Source organism: Tarenaya hassleriana, unplaced genomic scaffold (genome assembly GCF_000463585.1).
Source record: "Tarenaya hassleriana unplaced genomic scaffold, ASM46358v1 Cleome9, whole genome shotgun sequence".
Taxonomy (NCBI): Eukaryota; Viridiplantae; Streptophyta; class Magnoliopsida; order Brassicales; family Cleomaceae; genus Tarenaya; species Tarenaya hassleriana.
The window spans coordinates 4696274-4711403 of NW_010971389.1; the positions used below are offsets into that span (position 1 = coordinate 4696274).

At 40.3% G+C, this 15130-nt stretch overlaps 4 protein-coding genes across 4 annotated transcripts in view; 3 read left to right on the top strand and 1 right to left on the bottom strand.

The window, feature by feature from the left end:
- LOC104804480 overlaps positions 1-2804 on the top strand; it is a 19942-nt gene extending 17138 nt beyond the window's left edge. Inside the window, exons 25-28 of the mRNA XM_010528795.2 lie at positions 1-98; positions 708-890; positions 1058-1399; positions 1695-2804. The exon at positions 1-98 is cut by the window's left edge and continues 2 nt beyond it. Coding sequence (XP_010527097.1) covers positions 1-98; positions 708-890; positions 1058-1399; positions 1695-2444 — 1373 coding nt within the window. The 3' untranslated portion in view covers positions 2445-2804. The remainder of the gene's footprint in view (positions 99-707; positions 891-1057; positions 1400-1694) is intronic.
- A 668-nt stretch (positions 2805-3472) lies between these two features.
- On the top strand, positions 3473-6504 carry LOC104804482 (cation/H(+) antiporter 15). The gene is made up of 2 exons (XM_010528796.1): positions 3473-3853; positions 3935-6504. Exons 1-2 carry the CDS (start codon positions 3629-3631, stop codon positions 6212-6214), a joined length of 2505 nt encoding a protein of 834 aa, XP_010527098.1. The 5' UTR covers positions 3473-3628; the 3' UTR covers positions 6215-6504.
- A 1446-nt stretch (positions 6505-7950) lies between these two features.
- Positions 7951-11180, top strand: LOC104804484 (probable polygalacturonase). The gene is made up of 5 exons (XM_010528797.2): positions 7951-8400; positions 9486-9606; positions 9892-10066; positions 10152-10222; positions 10315-11180. The coding sequence occupies exons 1-5, from the start codon at positions 7951-7953 to the stop codon at positions 10941-10943; spliced, it is 1446 nt and encodes a 481-aa protein (XP_010527099.1). The 3' UTR covers positions 10944-11180.
- Positions 11181-13236: 2056 nt separating this feature from the next.
- LOC104804485 (transcriptional activator Myb-like) lies at positions 13237-14435 on the bottom strand. The gene is made up of 2 exons (XM_010528798.1): positions 14089-14435; positions 13237-13965 (listed from the first exon to the last, which is right to left on the bottom strand). Exons 1-2 carry the CDS (start codon positions 14246-14248, stop codon positions 13322-13324), a joined length of 804 nt encoding a protein of 267 aa, XP_010527100.1. The 5' UTR covers positions 14249-14435; the 3' UTR covers positions 13237-13321.
- Positions 14436-15130: the final 695 nt, after the last annotated feature.

Here is a 15130-nt window from a genome sequence, read left to right on the forward strand (position 1 = left end):
AAGCCCAAGATTCATTTGAAGAAGCATATCTACTTATTCAAACCCATTCCATGCCTGCTGCTAGTATCGCTCAGATTCTTGCAGAATCCTTTCTGAAGGTATGTCATCTTTATTTTCTTCATGTAAAATTTGGTGTTGTACCTGACGCAATCCTAGGAGATATATGGGTGATAAGCCTTCCAGATAATTGTTTTGCTTTATATGTATTTTCTGATTTGAATTTTTACCTAGTGTACAATTTAATGAATGACTAGACCATCGGACAAAAGATCAATAGCAGTGAGTAAAACTCAACCAGTAATAGATAAGCTTGGTTGGCGGATGGATTCTAGAGTTGAACTGGTTAATGCTGTTACACAATGATAGGTTGAGGCTGTATGACTGATCATCCATCATGTTGAAGGCTTAATTTTCTCTTAGGGATGATGAGCTTCAGATTAAACGTTTCTTGAACGCATGCACATTAGCTATACACTTGTCTAATTAGTTTTAAGTTGAGGTGGTTTAGCTTGGCAAAAATGCCTTCACGTATTGTGTTTTATTGAAACATTCATTTTCTTTGTTAAATCTCATATTTTTTCCTTCTCTTAAAATTCTTGTTTCAATTTGTTACATGGTAAAGCCCTCTGTAATTGCTTTCTCTCTGCCACCTATTCTTCTTTTGTGTTCTTTCACGTAAGATCCCTAATCTATTATCCTGGTTGCAGGGCTTACTGGCAGCTCATCGTGGAGGGTATATTGATTCTCAGAAGGAGGAAGGTCCTGCTCCGCTTCTGTGGAGATTTTCAGATTTTCTGAAGTGGGCAGAGCTCTGTCCTTCCGAACAAGAAATTGGTCATGCATTAATGCGTCTTGTGATCACTGGGCAAGAAATACCGCATGCCTGTGAAGTAGGTGTCTCCTGCAATAGTTTGTCTAATGATATCGGCATGCTTAATATTACAGAAACCTTAGGAGTGTTCGTTAGAATAAGCTCTTTGGCTGGTTTTCATAATTTTACAAAGGTGGCTATGCAAATGTTTGAATAGGATAATTTAACGGCAATGCTGTGTTTCAGGTTGAGCTCCTTATCCTCTCTCATCACTTCTACAAGTCGTCCACATGTCTTGACGGAGTCGATGTCCTTGTAGCACTTGCTGCCACTAGGGTTGAGGCTTATGTCACTGAGGGTGACTTCTCATGCTTGGCTCGCCTAATTACCGGAGTTGGCAACTTCCATGCTCTTAATTTCATTCTCAGTATTTTAATCGAAAATGGGCAGCTTGATCTATTACTGCAAAAGTTTTCCGCTGCTGCTGATGCGATCACTGGCACTGCCCAGGCTGTCAGAAGTTTCCAGATGGCTGTTCTGACCTCGTTGAATCTCTTTAACCCAAATGACCATGATGCATTTGCTATGGTATGTCGTAAAGAGCTTCGACCTTGGTAATATTAGAACTGAAATTACCGAATGCAGCCTTTATTTGATTGATTTATGATTCATTTTTTCTGTTATTATCACTAGCTACTAGAATCTTAGAATGGCTATAAACCATACTAGTTTACTTCATTGATACATCAACCTTTAAACAGGAACATCCCGTTTCATATTTCTCTACCTTGTGTGCTTCAGCAACTCGAGGATAGTAATATTCCTAACATATATCTTTCTGTCTATGGGCTTTTCGTGAATATGCACTATGTTTTGTTTGCAGGTGTTTAAGCACTTTGACATGAAGCACGAAACAGCTGCTTTGCTAGAAGCCTGTGCGGACCAGGCTGCACAGCAATGGTTTCTACGGCATGACAAGGATCAGAACGAGGATCTCCTCGATTCAATGCGTTACTACATAGAAGCTGCCGAAGTTCATTCTTCTATCGATGCTGGGAATAAAGCACGCAGAGCTTGCGGCCAGGCTTCCCTCGTCTCCCTTCAAATAAGGATCCCAGATTCAAGGTGGCTCCATTTATCCGAAACAAACGCGAGAAGAGCACTAGTGGAGCAATCCCGTTTCCAGGAGGCTCTGATCGTAGCGGAGGCATACGGTCTTAACCAGCCGAGCGAATGGGCTCTGGTGCTTTGGAACCTGATGCTGAAACCAGAACTAGCGGAAGAATTTGTAGCTGAATTTGTGGCGGTGCTCCCTCTACAGCCTTCGATGCTAATGGAGCTGGCGAAGTTTTACAGAGCGGAGATGGCAGCAAGAGGCGACCAGTCTCAGTTCTCGGTTTGGCTGACAGGAGGGGGATTACCGGCCGAGTGGGCCAAGTACATGTGGAGATCCTTCAGGTGTTTGCTGAAGAGAACCCGGGACTTGAGGCTACGCCTTCAGCTCGCAACGACTGCAACCGGGTTCTCGGACATTGTGGATGCATGCATGAAAGCTTTGGATAAGGTCCCTGAGAATGTTGGACCCCTTTTGCTCAAGAAAGGACATGGAGGAGCTTATCTGCCACTCATGTGAAATGCAAATCACCCAAAGATTGAAAAGGTATGTACCAATCAATTAGTCAATAATAACAGTGACTGGTACGAAGATAGTGTTGGGAAGTTGACCAAAGCAAGGCGCCTAAACGTCCTTGAAGGGTTTTGCCGATCGAATTTTTGTGGTGGCAAATTGGCCTTTGGTGTTGTGGTTGTGGGAATTGAAGTGTGTGTGTTGTTGAATCCCCCATTCTTTCTTTTTTTTTTTTTTGAAACTTTGAGATATTTTTGGCCATGAGAGAGAGAGAGAGAGAGAGAGAGAGGTATATTTGTACAGTGTAATAACTGTCTTTATGCAAATTTCGATCGACATGCTTTGTTCAATGATTTCTTGACTGTATTCAGATTTTTTATGTGTCTCGTTGGGGCTGGACTCTCGGTTCCTTTCCTTTCTTCCGGATTTCCCCATGGAATATAGAGTTGCTTAACATGGGATATATTTATAGAACAAAAAATAATAATAGAGTAATATGTAATAAAGATTTTAATGACTCAATCCGTTTTTTCCATATGGATATGCCAAAATTTCCTTTGGAATTCCTTCTAAATTTCAACGATTCATCCGAAGTTATATTACATGTTTCATTTTTGTTCCTTTGTGGCATTATCTCATGAGTTTCGATTCCTCATTTTATTAAACAATTAACATGTAGGAGACTTCGGTCTGTGTTTTCTTTTTATAATATGCCCAAACAAGGCATTTACCTAAACACCTCATGGCTCCATTTTTTCCTTTTATTTTTGGCTAAAATTAAACTCGTAACGATCCTGATTAAAAAAAAAAAAAGCGAGAGAGTACAAGTTTTCTAATAAACCGAACCAAAATCAAATCCAAATACAGCATTAGCAAAAAAAAAAAAAAAAGGAGACGTAATTTAGCATACAATATCCATTTTAATTCTCCAAAAATAGATAAATAAATGTTCTTGACTTGTAGACCAGAGAGAATGGTTCGGATTACCTTCCTTTTCCCCTCCTTTTCCTCACGCCATTCGGAGAACGCAGAACATCTTTTCAACCCAAGAAGACAAAAGAAAATGATGATGAACAAACGGAAGTTAGTTACTGATTCGGATTAATAAAATATCAAGAAAACCAGACACAAACCCTTTTCCCAGCTGTTGTTGTTGTTGTCGTCGTAGGTCTTAAAAAGAAGGAAGAACAATGGCTGCGGTGACGAAGGCGATGCCATTCGATGACTCAGACAGCTCCATAATCTGCTATGCACCGAGCATGATCACGACCAATGGCGTGTGGCAAGGCGATAACCCTCTCGATTTCTCCCTTCCGCTCTTCATTCTTCAGCTCACGTTGGTCGTTCTCACCACCCGAATCTTCGTCTACATCCTCCGACCCTTTCGCCAACCCCGTGTCATAGCCGAGATCCTTGTAAGTCCTCATCTGCAATCCCCATATGCCATATGCTTCCGTTTTTTTCTCGGGTATTGAACGTCATCTCGGTCTTTGCAGGGCGGAATCGTCCTGGGACCATCAGTGCTCGGCCGCAACAAGAAATTCGCAAACATGATCTTCCCTCAGAGAAGTGTAATTGTGCTCGAGACAATGGCCAACGTCGGTTTACTTTACTTCCTTTTCCTCGTCGGTGTCGAGATGGACATTACGGTGGTACGGAGGACGGGAAAGCGCGCTCTGACCATCGCGGTTGGCGGAATGGTCATACCTTTCCTTCTTGGCTGTGGTTTCTCTTTCATCATCCGAAAAGAAAATGACCATTTGAGCCAAGGAACCTACATACTTTTCCTCGGTGTAGCCCTCTCAGTCACTGCATTTCCCGTCCTTGCGAGAATTCTGGCTGAGCTCAAGCTTATAAACACTGACCTCGGGCGATTAGCCATGTCTTCAGCTCTCATCAATGACATGTTTGCTTGGGTTCTTCTTGCATTGGCCATCGCCTTGTCTGAAAACGACAATTTGGCGTCACTCTGGGTCCTGCTCTCTAGTGCAGCTTTTATCGCCATATGCTTCTTTGTTGTTAGACCAGGCATCTCCTGGATAATACGGAAAACCCCAGAAGGCGAGAACTTCAGCGACTTCCACATATGTCTCATCTTGACAGGGGTCATGATCTCGGGTTTCATCACTGATGCCATAGGAACACATTCGGTTTTCGGGGCATTTCTGTTCGGTTTGGTGATCCCAAATGGGCCTCTCGGTCTCACCCTCATCGAAAAACTCGAAGATTTTGTCTCAGGGCTTCTCCTACCTCTCTTCTTCGCCATAAGTGGCCTTAAAACCGACATATCAGCAATCAAAGGTCCTGTTACCTGGGGAGCTCTGCTCCTGATGATTCTCCTTGCATGTGTCGGGAAAGTAGCCGGTACAGTCGTCGCAGCTTTCTTCCACGACATGCCAATCCGTGAAGGGGTCACTCTCGGGCTGCTGTTAAACACCAAAGGGCTCATCGAAATGATAGTCCTCAACGTTGGGAAAGATCAGAAGGTTTTAGATGATGAGATCTTTGCTACGATGGTGATGGTAGCCGTGATTATGACTGGGATCATCACGCCTATCGCAACCATCGTTTACAGGCCCACGAAGAGGTTTGTTCCGTACAAGAGGCGAACTATCCAAAAGATGAAGCCAGACAGCGAGTTCAGGGTGCTAGTATGCATCCACACACCGCGAAATGTTCCCACCATAATCAACCTTTTCGAAGCTTCACATCCAACAAGGAGATCCCCCATATGTATCTACGTACTTCATCTTGTTGAACTAACAGGTCGAGCATCCGCCATGCTGATCGTCCACAACACCCGGAAATCTGGACGTCCGGCTCTTAACAGAACCCAAGCTCAATCAGATCACATCATCAATGCTTTCGAGAACTATGAGCAACACGCTGCCTATGTCGCAGTTCAACCTTTAACGGCTATTTCTCCATACAACACAATGCATGAAGATATAGCCAACTTAGCCGAGGACAAGCGTGTCTCCTTCATAATCATACCATTCCACAAACAGCAGACAGTAGATGGAGGCATGGAAGCCACCAACCCGGCCTACCGATTAGTCAACCAGAATCTACTCGAGAATGCACCTTGCTCGGTAGGGATTCTTGTGGATAGAGGACTAAACGGTGGCACGAGATTGGCATCAAGCACCATATCTCTCCAAGTGGCTGTGTTATTTCTCGCAGGTCCAGACGACAGAGAAGCTTTAGCCTATGCTTGGAGAATGTCCGAACACCCAGGTATCACCTTAACAGTTATGCGCTTCATTCCAGGCGAGGATGTAGCATTACCATCCTCCGCTCGTGCAACTCATCACAGCGACTCGAAGATGCTCAGAATCGATATGGACTTCGGCAAGGAAATGGAGCTCGATGACGAGTACTTGAACGTTTTCAGAACGGCAAACGCAGACTATGAGGGCATCACCTATATCGAGAAGGTGGTGAACAATGGGGAGGAGACAGTTGCAGCAATAAGATCCATGGACAGTTCTCATGACCTGTTTATAGTCGGAAGAAGACGAGGAATACCATGCCCTCTTACTGCAGGTTTAACAGATTGGAGTGAGTGTCCCGAGCTCGGGGCAATAGGAGATTTGCTTGCCTCGTCAGACTTTGCTGCCACAGTTTCAGTCCTCGTGGTCCAACAGTATGCCGGGTCATGGCAGCAAGAAGAAGACATCGATTTACCTGACAGTCCACGGAATTCAGATGAGCATATCAGTAAGGAAACACAACAACATTCAAAGGGCGGATATATTCCAAACAGCCCACACTAAACCGACGGCGAAACACCATGATTGTTTCCACAAGCTTTCCGAGAATAAGGATGGTAACTAACACCTACATGGAGAATGAGAAGCCTTGCTTCCACAGTCCTCAGTCACAATGATCCATGCAACTGTTTCAGCATTTTTTCTATTCCGACACGGTTCTTTTATTTAATTTTCCAAATCGATCCACTTTTGGAGAAACTCGATTTCGAGAATCCAATTTTCCAAACGGGAATCCTCTGTCTCTCTCCATTGCATGTAGAGTATAAATTATAAGCACTAGGTGCTGGAACCAAGCACTCAATTACAAAGCTTTCTCGCCCATTTTCTCATCATCACTCGCAAGATATCAAACTCTCACAAAACTGCTCTTCTTGGCCAATGAACCTTCAAAACAATACCACAAAGAAGAATGACAAACTTCTGAGACGAAATTTTCGAACTTCTCTTCTGGGCGGACGGAAAAATCACGAAAGATTCTTACCCAAGACAGAACTAAGACGTGGAAAACCACAGCCTCGAGCACATCCCTCCTGGCAAAATCTTCTTATGCATCAGAGATGAACAACCCTCACGCCGCCAAATCCATGACCCAAAACGCGATTAACAGGGAGGATTCGAATACCTAAAGACCCATAAAGAGCCGCGCACTAAAATAGAGAACTTTTCCGATCGAAGAATTTGGCGGTGGTAAGAGAGGCCAGCGGGAATCGACGGAGAGATGACGGCGACGGTGACGGAGTTAAGGGTGTCCGTAAAAAATTGGATTAAAAAAACGGATCAGTTCATACGTGTCCATCGGGTTCGCTGGTTCAAAATATAAATTATTGGTTTATATTTCTATTATTGTTTCGTTAAATATAAACAATTGCTCTGTTCTAAAATATATAGGTTTTAAAAATAAAGAAAATATTATTGAAATTTTGAATTGTGGTCTATAAATGAGAAAACATGTAAATGTAATTTCATACGTTATGCTAGATTGTGGTCTAAAAATGAGAAAATATGTAAATATAAATTTGAAAATATGTAAATGTAATTTAAGATTACTCTTAAATAAATAAATATTATTATTTTTATGAAATATTAAATCTTTTAAAATAATATCTAAAAATTAATATTAATTGAATAAAAAATCTAATATATCAAGAGATCAATACTTGTTATTTAAAATATCACTTGTGCTAGATTCATAAAATTGTACAGATAATTTCAACAATTATAAAAACAATGTTTCATTAAAATATTTTAAGAAAAAAATTGTAAGCAGTTTTATAAATTTTTTTTGTTCAGACACCCACGGCTCCATTTTTTTTTTTTTTTATAGTTTTGAAACTAATTATACATAGAGTGGACACAATATCTAAAGAGATTTTAAAAGGAACATTATTATTTAAACTCTTTTTATTTACTTTCCCGTTCTGACATAATAATCCGAAGATTCCGAAGTGCCATATATATATATATATATGTGTGTATATATAGGAAATAAAATAAACTGTTGGAGGTGGTGAGACGTCTTCCACCTTCGCTCCATCCCGCCATTTGTCTGCAGCATCGCTTATACACACGCACTACTTCTTCTTTCGCCTCTTTGAAAGATCTCCAGTTCTGAGATCTGCTACAAGGCTTCACGAAGAACACATATTCTGAATCTTCTGAAAAACCCGAAAGAGATTTTCTCCTACCCTCCATGGGTTATCGCGTTTTTGGATTAAATTCCCCAAAACTTTTCAACGATAATGGAATCGGAGAAACCCAATCTCGGAGCGATCTACGGTGCCTTTGTGAGACCTTCATGGGCATTTCTTCTCCTTCTTTTCACCGCCGCAGCGATTCTCTCTCTCCAAATCTCCTCCAATTCCATTTTCCCTCTCTGGGACGCCCTCTCTGGATCCGAAAACCCGACGAGCCGACTCGGTGACCCGACTCAGTCCTGCTCCGGGTTCTTACGCGGCGAGCCGCCGCCGAGACGGGTCATGATGTCGATAACGGAGTTCGGCGGAGTCGGCGACGGCGAGACGTCGAACACGGCGGCGTTCCGTCGCGCCGTGCGGCACCTGCGGCGGTTCTCCGGTGAAGGCGGGGCCCAGTTGAACGTCCCCAAGGGCACGTGGGTCACCGGAAGCTTCAACCTCACCAGTAACTTCACGCTGTTTCTCGAACACGGAGCTGTAATTTTGGGATCCCAGGTAATTAAGATATATAATTTTTAATAAAAAATATAAATTATGGACAAGTTGTCTACTTGTGATTTGACTTTGAAGAACCGGATTGCTTATGTTCCGGGCATAGGATTGGATTCTAGACGGGACAAAAGGTTGTCCGAAGATGATTGCTTTCATGAGAATTATGAGGAACCAAAAAAAGGGTCTTAGCTTTCAGTTTGTGGGTTAAAAAAGTTTTGGTCAAATTGACAAAACGGATTTATGATTCTTCATTGTAAGCACGGTAAATTCTTTTCCTCATGCAAAAGCAGAGAAGGTTGCTCTTTTGTGCCCATCATTGATTGATCCTTGGGAGAAAAAATTTCTGCTGTGTAGTCTGAGAGTGCTTGTTCATGATTTCAATCAATGACAGGCATGACTGGTTATAGTTGGGATTGGTGGGTGTGAATTAATCGTATCCTTCATCCCAGTTACCGTGGATCAATCCCCACTTGGTAACTGAACGGTAGCATAGCCATGGACTGTGGATTCATGTGCTTCGCCATCCATTGCGTGTGATCGGGGTTTTACTGAGTGCTCGCTAGTAAAAATCGGTGGGAACGTAGTGTGTGTGTGTGTGATCTTTCAACCAGAGCGCAAGAGTAGTTAACAAGATCCGAGACAAAGAAGAGAACTCGTCTTTATGGCTTATACCTTTCTGCAGAGACAAACCATAGAAGTCTGATCAGTTATCTAACTTTTTGTCTCTCAATACAGTTTCTTTTGTCTGTAGCATGATGATGTACGAATAGATCTATCATGTTACCTATGTTTTGGAGTTTCTAGTTCTTGAATTTAGAGAATAGCGTTGTTTAAAAATATTCCCAAGTTTGCTGTCATGTGCCGTTGGACTTTAAATGTTTTGTCTGCTAGCGTTGAGCACAATCTCACGTGTTACGCAACTCTACAGGTCTTCCGTGCATGTGTCTATGATGATCTGTTTTTAGTCCCTTAAGTTTATCTTATTATTATTATTGACTTATAATGTTTTTAATTCCGGATCTAAGGTGCTACTCGATACAGATGGATGTTTTCATTTCAATTATGTAAATTATGTTCATGTCCGGTAGGATCTAAGCGAATGGCCGGTAGTGGAGCCCTTGCCTTCGTATGGAAGAGGACGAGAAAGACCCGGGGGTCGACACATTAGCCTCGTTCATGGAGATAGTCTCACTGATGTTGTCATTACAGGTGCGTGCTCTGCTATCATATCGAACAAAGTAAAGTTGCATAATTTCTTGGCAATTTCAGTCAAAGTTTATATGGGGACTCATTGGAAGGTTTGCCCTGGTTTCCTCTCCTTGGAAATAACATGTGGAGATATATTACTTTACTAGACAAAATTTTACGAGATCACAAATAAGCCGCCTTAACGAGAAGGGGCTTTAAGCACTAACACCGACAAGTTACAAACTGTGAATATTGCGCTCTGTGATTCCGCGAATTTGTAATTTACGCGGTGGAGCAAATTTGCAGGAGAAAACGGGACAATAGATGGGCAAGGGAAGATGTGGTGGGAGTTATGGTGGAACAGAACATTGGTCCACACAAGGGGCCATCTTGTTGAGCTCAAGAACTCCCATGATGTTCTCATCTCCAACCTCACTTTACTCAATTCTCCATTTTGGACAATCCATCCAGTGTACTGCAGGTTCCCCTACTCTTCCTCGTATCTATGATTCTGTGGTCTGTATTCTTGTCTGGATAAATACTGACCTCTGTTACCTGTTCTTCAGCAATGTTGTTATCAAGAATATGACAATCTTGGCACCGATGAATGCCCCTAACACCGATGGTATTGACCCTGGTACGTTTTACTCTTCGGACATTCGTTTTTGTTTCTGCTTCTTCTGCCCGTCTTCTCTCCTCACCCGTCCCCGAACATACAAATGTTTGTAGATTCATGCACCAATGTTTGCATAGAGGACTGTTACATCGAGAGTGGGGACGACCTCGTGGCTGTGAAGAGCGGGTGGGACCATTATGGCATGGCCATGGCCCGTCCGAGTTCTAACATCATCATCAGAAGGATTTCTGGAACAACCACTACTTGTTCTGGGATTGGAATAGGCAGCGAGATGTCTGGTGGGATTTCCAACATAACCGTGGAAGACATTCATGTCTGGGATTCTGCTGCAGGGATACGTATAAAGACCGATAAAGGTAGAGGTGGGTACATCACCAATATCACCATCAGGAACATACTGATGGAGAAAGTGAAGATTCCGATTAGATTCAGCAGCGGCTCAAACGATCATCCGGACGACAAATGGGATCCGAGAGCTATCCCGAGAGTAAAAGGGATCTACATAAGCAACATTGTCAGTCTGAATTCGAGAAAAGCCCCGATGTTGCTTGGGGTTGAAGGCACGTCGTTCGAAGATATATGCTTAACGAACGTTACTCTTCTCGGGCTACCACAGTCCGCGGAATGGAAGTGCGAGAATGTTTCCGGGTACACGACTGGCGTCTTCCCGTTGTCGTGCCCCGAGCTGCGGAACAACAGATCAGCTTCTCGGTGTTCATAGTCGACGATCCTGAAATGTGTATTTATGTACTTCTGATGAGCAGTTTAGAGTGAAATCTTGTTCTGGGTTTGATCCATTTGATGTTCTTCAGACAACATGACCATGAGTTCCAAAAATTTCGGGGATGAACCATGGGTCTGTCTGAAACACAATAGTTATAGGATATGTATTTGGTCTTTGTAACTTTTTTTTTGTTGGTAACCATTGATCTTTTTTTTAATACACATTCATTTGACATTCAAACGTAACTCAACACAATATAACTAAATGAAATATAAACATACTATATTAATACAACTAAATGAAATATAAACATACTATATTAATACAGAAAAAAAAAACCAATTAAGGTGAAATGTATATCAATTCTATTAGTATAGTACTTAATATGCCCATCATCACATCATGCTACATTTCTTGATCATCATCACCATTGATTTGATGCTCTTCTTATGTCATCAATCATTTGAATATTATATATATATATATATATATATATATTGTTGGTATTTTAGAGTTAACGGTTGATTGGTTTTCAATCTCTCATGAATTTATTTACATATGTATTATGAGTGTGGTGGATGAGTTAAATACTTGAAAATGATATGTAATGAATTGTTTTAAGTGTTATGGTTCGTCGGAAGAGTTTACATTCGGGTTTGAAAGATAATAGTGATCTCAGAAAAAAATTGGAGCGCAGCTCAAAAATGTGTGCGGACAACTTGCTTTTTCTGAGGAATAAAGCTCTAATAAACGATAGCTCTAATAAACGGACGGGAACCCGTATTTTCCGAGTGACCGTTTGAGCGAAAAGTCGCAATCGGTCGGCGAAAACTTCTGAGTTTTCTTGTCTTTTCAACGTTCTGGTGTTTATAAACACACTAGAGGACATATAACAAAAAGAAGAACATAAAAACACGGATTGATGACAAGATCTAATTGATTTTGTAAGAGATTTGAGTGTTCCTACGGATAGTTGTTCTACAGAAAAACTATCGTAAGAGTCTCTTTGTTTTCGGTTAAACAAGGTTTTGTTTGATGATTATCAAAAGGATAAACCGAAATCATTGCCGCTTCATTGTATCTCAAAAGTGTGTTCCTATAATCTCATTTATCCAGTAGGGATGGAATAACGCTTTTAGCAAAGTGTTCGTGAACGACTTGAAATCATATGTGGTTTCCTACTATTTTACACATGTTTTGATTGGTTGAAGATGAGATTATCGGATCAGATTGAAGTTATCATTTTATCGGGTACGTATACGTTCTTATTGATTTATTTCTCCAACATATATGAAGTTAGGTATGGTGAAATAGTCATCGTCACGTGCTTTTTAACCAAATTATTCATATATACGTATATTATATATATACTTGGGGGCGTTTTGTGTGTATGTTCAAATCCTTAAATCATGTTCTCTATTCAGTCCGTCCACCAACATATGATTACAATCCATTACTTATTGAAGTTACGTATAGTTAGGACATTCATTACAGCTTTGTTCTGTTGCCTCGACAAGAACATGTTTTGCGCGCGCGCATATATATATATATATATATGTTTTTTTTTGTTAAAGCATATATATATATATTGAAAAGATTATTATTGTTAGTTCAAGAAATCATATGATATGAAAGTAGTTTTGAATAATTAAATTTGTTTATATATGTGTAGAAATATAAAATTGCAGTAATTAAATGAAAATGAAATACATATTTATAGAAAAATTAAGAAACAGACTAAAAAGAAAATATAGATACAATGTAAACAAATCAGATACACAATATTTGACATAATGATATTGTACCCATTATTATTTTCTATCATGTCTCAAATTTTATTTTGTTTCTATCATATATTTATTTTCTCATTTTAACGAAATGCATACCCGTAAATCCAGTAGAAAGAAAACGATTTCTCTTTCTTTTTCCGGCAAAAATTTGTTGGTGACTGTATAATATAACAGACGCATTAAAAAATCATATAATATATGTTTTCTGGTATAAGCTCCCTATTCAGATAGCTACTTACAATCTCTCTTGAATCAACAATGAATGATATAATTTGGTAAGTAAGATGGTTAATTACTCTTTGAATAAGCACATACTGATATTTATGCATATATATATATATATATGTATGTAATTATGCACATACATATTTAGATTCAAATGCATATTTCGATACATTCATAAGCACATAAATGTGTACATTATGTATATATATATAATATGTATGTATATATAGATATAGATTGATTGAACATGAGAATTCTAGTTCAACACCCACAAACAGAAGATTGGGAAAAAGGATGAAAGTGAAACATAACCCTAATGATAAAAACCCTCGTTTGTAATTTAGTGATGATATTCCTAATCTAAGAAACTAATCCAACACCAAGAAAATCAAAGAAAGCAACATTGTTCTTCCCCTCATCATCATCATCATCATCATCTTCTCCAATCGATCCATAGGCTTCTCCTTCACGATTTGTATTCTCTTCTTTACTTCCACGGCCACAATCGTTGACTGACGACGATCCAAGATGATGATTCCTCGGTGCCAAAATGACAAGATTGTGATTATAACCCTTCCTCGCCCCAGAAACATCGAAGAACAACGATGAATCAGACGCGATTGTTGAACCGGTATGCACCCAAGAATTAGGCCACGGGCCTTGTTTATTGTCATCTTGGCATCTCCATAATCCTAAGTTCGAGTTGCTAACCCTAGGGAGATCATAGCTATGGCTAGAAGAGGTTTTCATGCTTCGCCAATCCCACTTGAAACTAGAGGACGCGTAGGAAGAGAAGTTTTCGCGCTTTCGTCTCGCCGTGATCACGTGGAAATGGTTCTTGACAGCGTTATCCGTCCTCCCGGGGAACAATCTCGCGATTGAAGCCCATCGGTTCCCTTGAATCCGATGAGCCTTTATCAGTCTCTCCTCTTCTTCCTTGGTGAATGGTTTCTTGTTGATGTTTGGATCTAGTTGATTATACCATCTCAGCCTACAGCTTTTCCCTATGCATATATAAACCAAGAAACAGGAACAAGATCAAGCTATATATACATGCAGTGTTCTTGAAAAGGGTATATACATATATGGGCAAAAAGAAAAAAGAAAGACTGGGATATCTATGTTACCAGATCGTCCCTCGAGATGTTGAGCGATGAAATTCCAGTTCTTGGGTCCGAATTGCTCCACGAGTCGCCGGAGTTTGTCGTCCTCGGCAGGTCTCCAGTGACCTCTTTGGCAAGTTTTGGCACTCTCATAACTGTTGTTGCTTGTTCTTGAGATTTCCATGGAAAACTATACTATCTATATGTGTATAAATAAAGGATTCGAGAGAGAGAGAGAGATGAAATCGACCGATCGAGTTATTTCCGGGTTGTACTCGGAGAGATTAGGAATTGAAGAGGAACAAGACAGGCGATGAACATAGTTTGGTCTAAGAAGACATGATAGAAGGATGAAAATAAGAACAAAGATCTAGAAAAAGGTATATATGAATAAATAAGAGTGGGTTGGTTATGCTCTCTCTCTCTCTCTCTCTCTCTCTCTCTCTCTCTCTCTCTCTCTCTATTCTTATCTTTCTTTTTAGGTTATGGATGAGAAGTCACTTTTCTTCTGTTTACAAGACAAAGCCCTCAACTGATTTTGTATATGACTTGTCAACATTCACATACGCACATCCAGGTGCTTCAACACATGCGTATACACATACTTACATACATACATATATGTGCCATATATTTTCTATATATATATATGCGCAAGTTTTAACTCAATATAATCGTGTAAAGATTATTTTGTTCTTTAATTGATGCCGAGAGGGGATGCCATGCCATACACTCTAGGGGTAAGAGAATTTAAATGTTTATAAGAGTGTTAAAAGGGTTATAACGAATATGCAAACTATTCAACTGAATGTCGAGCTAAAAACAATTAATATGATTCGAAAGAGATATATATACACTAGTATATAAACTTTAAAATTACGTTGACTCTCCATAATAACTAATTTGTAACCGGAAAACTTTCACAATTCATTACAAAAATAGAATGATTACATGATCAAATAACATTAAGACTCAAACTTTTGCGTTCTAATGGTAAAAAGTGATGGGTCGTGCTGGGACCTCAAGCACCGGTTCACAACCGGTCTCGGGTCTGGTCCGCGGGCTT

Excerpts from the sequence above, each read along its gene's own strand:
- LOC104804485 (XM_010528798.1), bottom strand. The coding sequence starts at position 14,248 with ATGGAAATCTCAAGAACAAGCAACAACAGTTATGAGAGTGCCAAAACT. Across the intron at positions 13,966-14,088 it reads ACATCTCGAGGGACGATCTG|GGAAAAGCTGTAGGCTGAGA; the intron begins GTAACATAGATA and ends ATATATGCATAG.
- LOC104804484 (XM_010528797.2), top strand. The coding sequence starts at position 7,951 with ATGGAATCGGAGAAACCCAATCTCGGAGCGATCTACGGTGCCTTTGTG. Across the intron at positions 8,401-9,485 it reads CTGTAATTTTGGGATCCCAG|GATCTAAGCGAATGGCCGGT; the intron begins GTAATTAAGATA and ends CATGTCCGGTAG. Across the intron at positions 10,223-10,314 it reads CACCGATGGTATTGACCCTG|ATTCATGCACCAATGTTTGC; the intron begins GTACGTTTTACT and ends AAATGTTTGTAG.
- LOC104804482 (XM_010528796.1), top strand. The coding sequence starts at position 3,629 with ATGGCTGCGGTGACGAAGGCGATGCCATTCGATGACTCAGACAGCTCC. Across the intron at positions 3,854-3,934 it reads GTGTCATAGCCGAGATCCTT|GGCGGAATCGTCCTGGGACC; the intron begins GTAAGTCCTCAT and ends CGGTCTTTGCAG.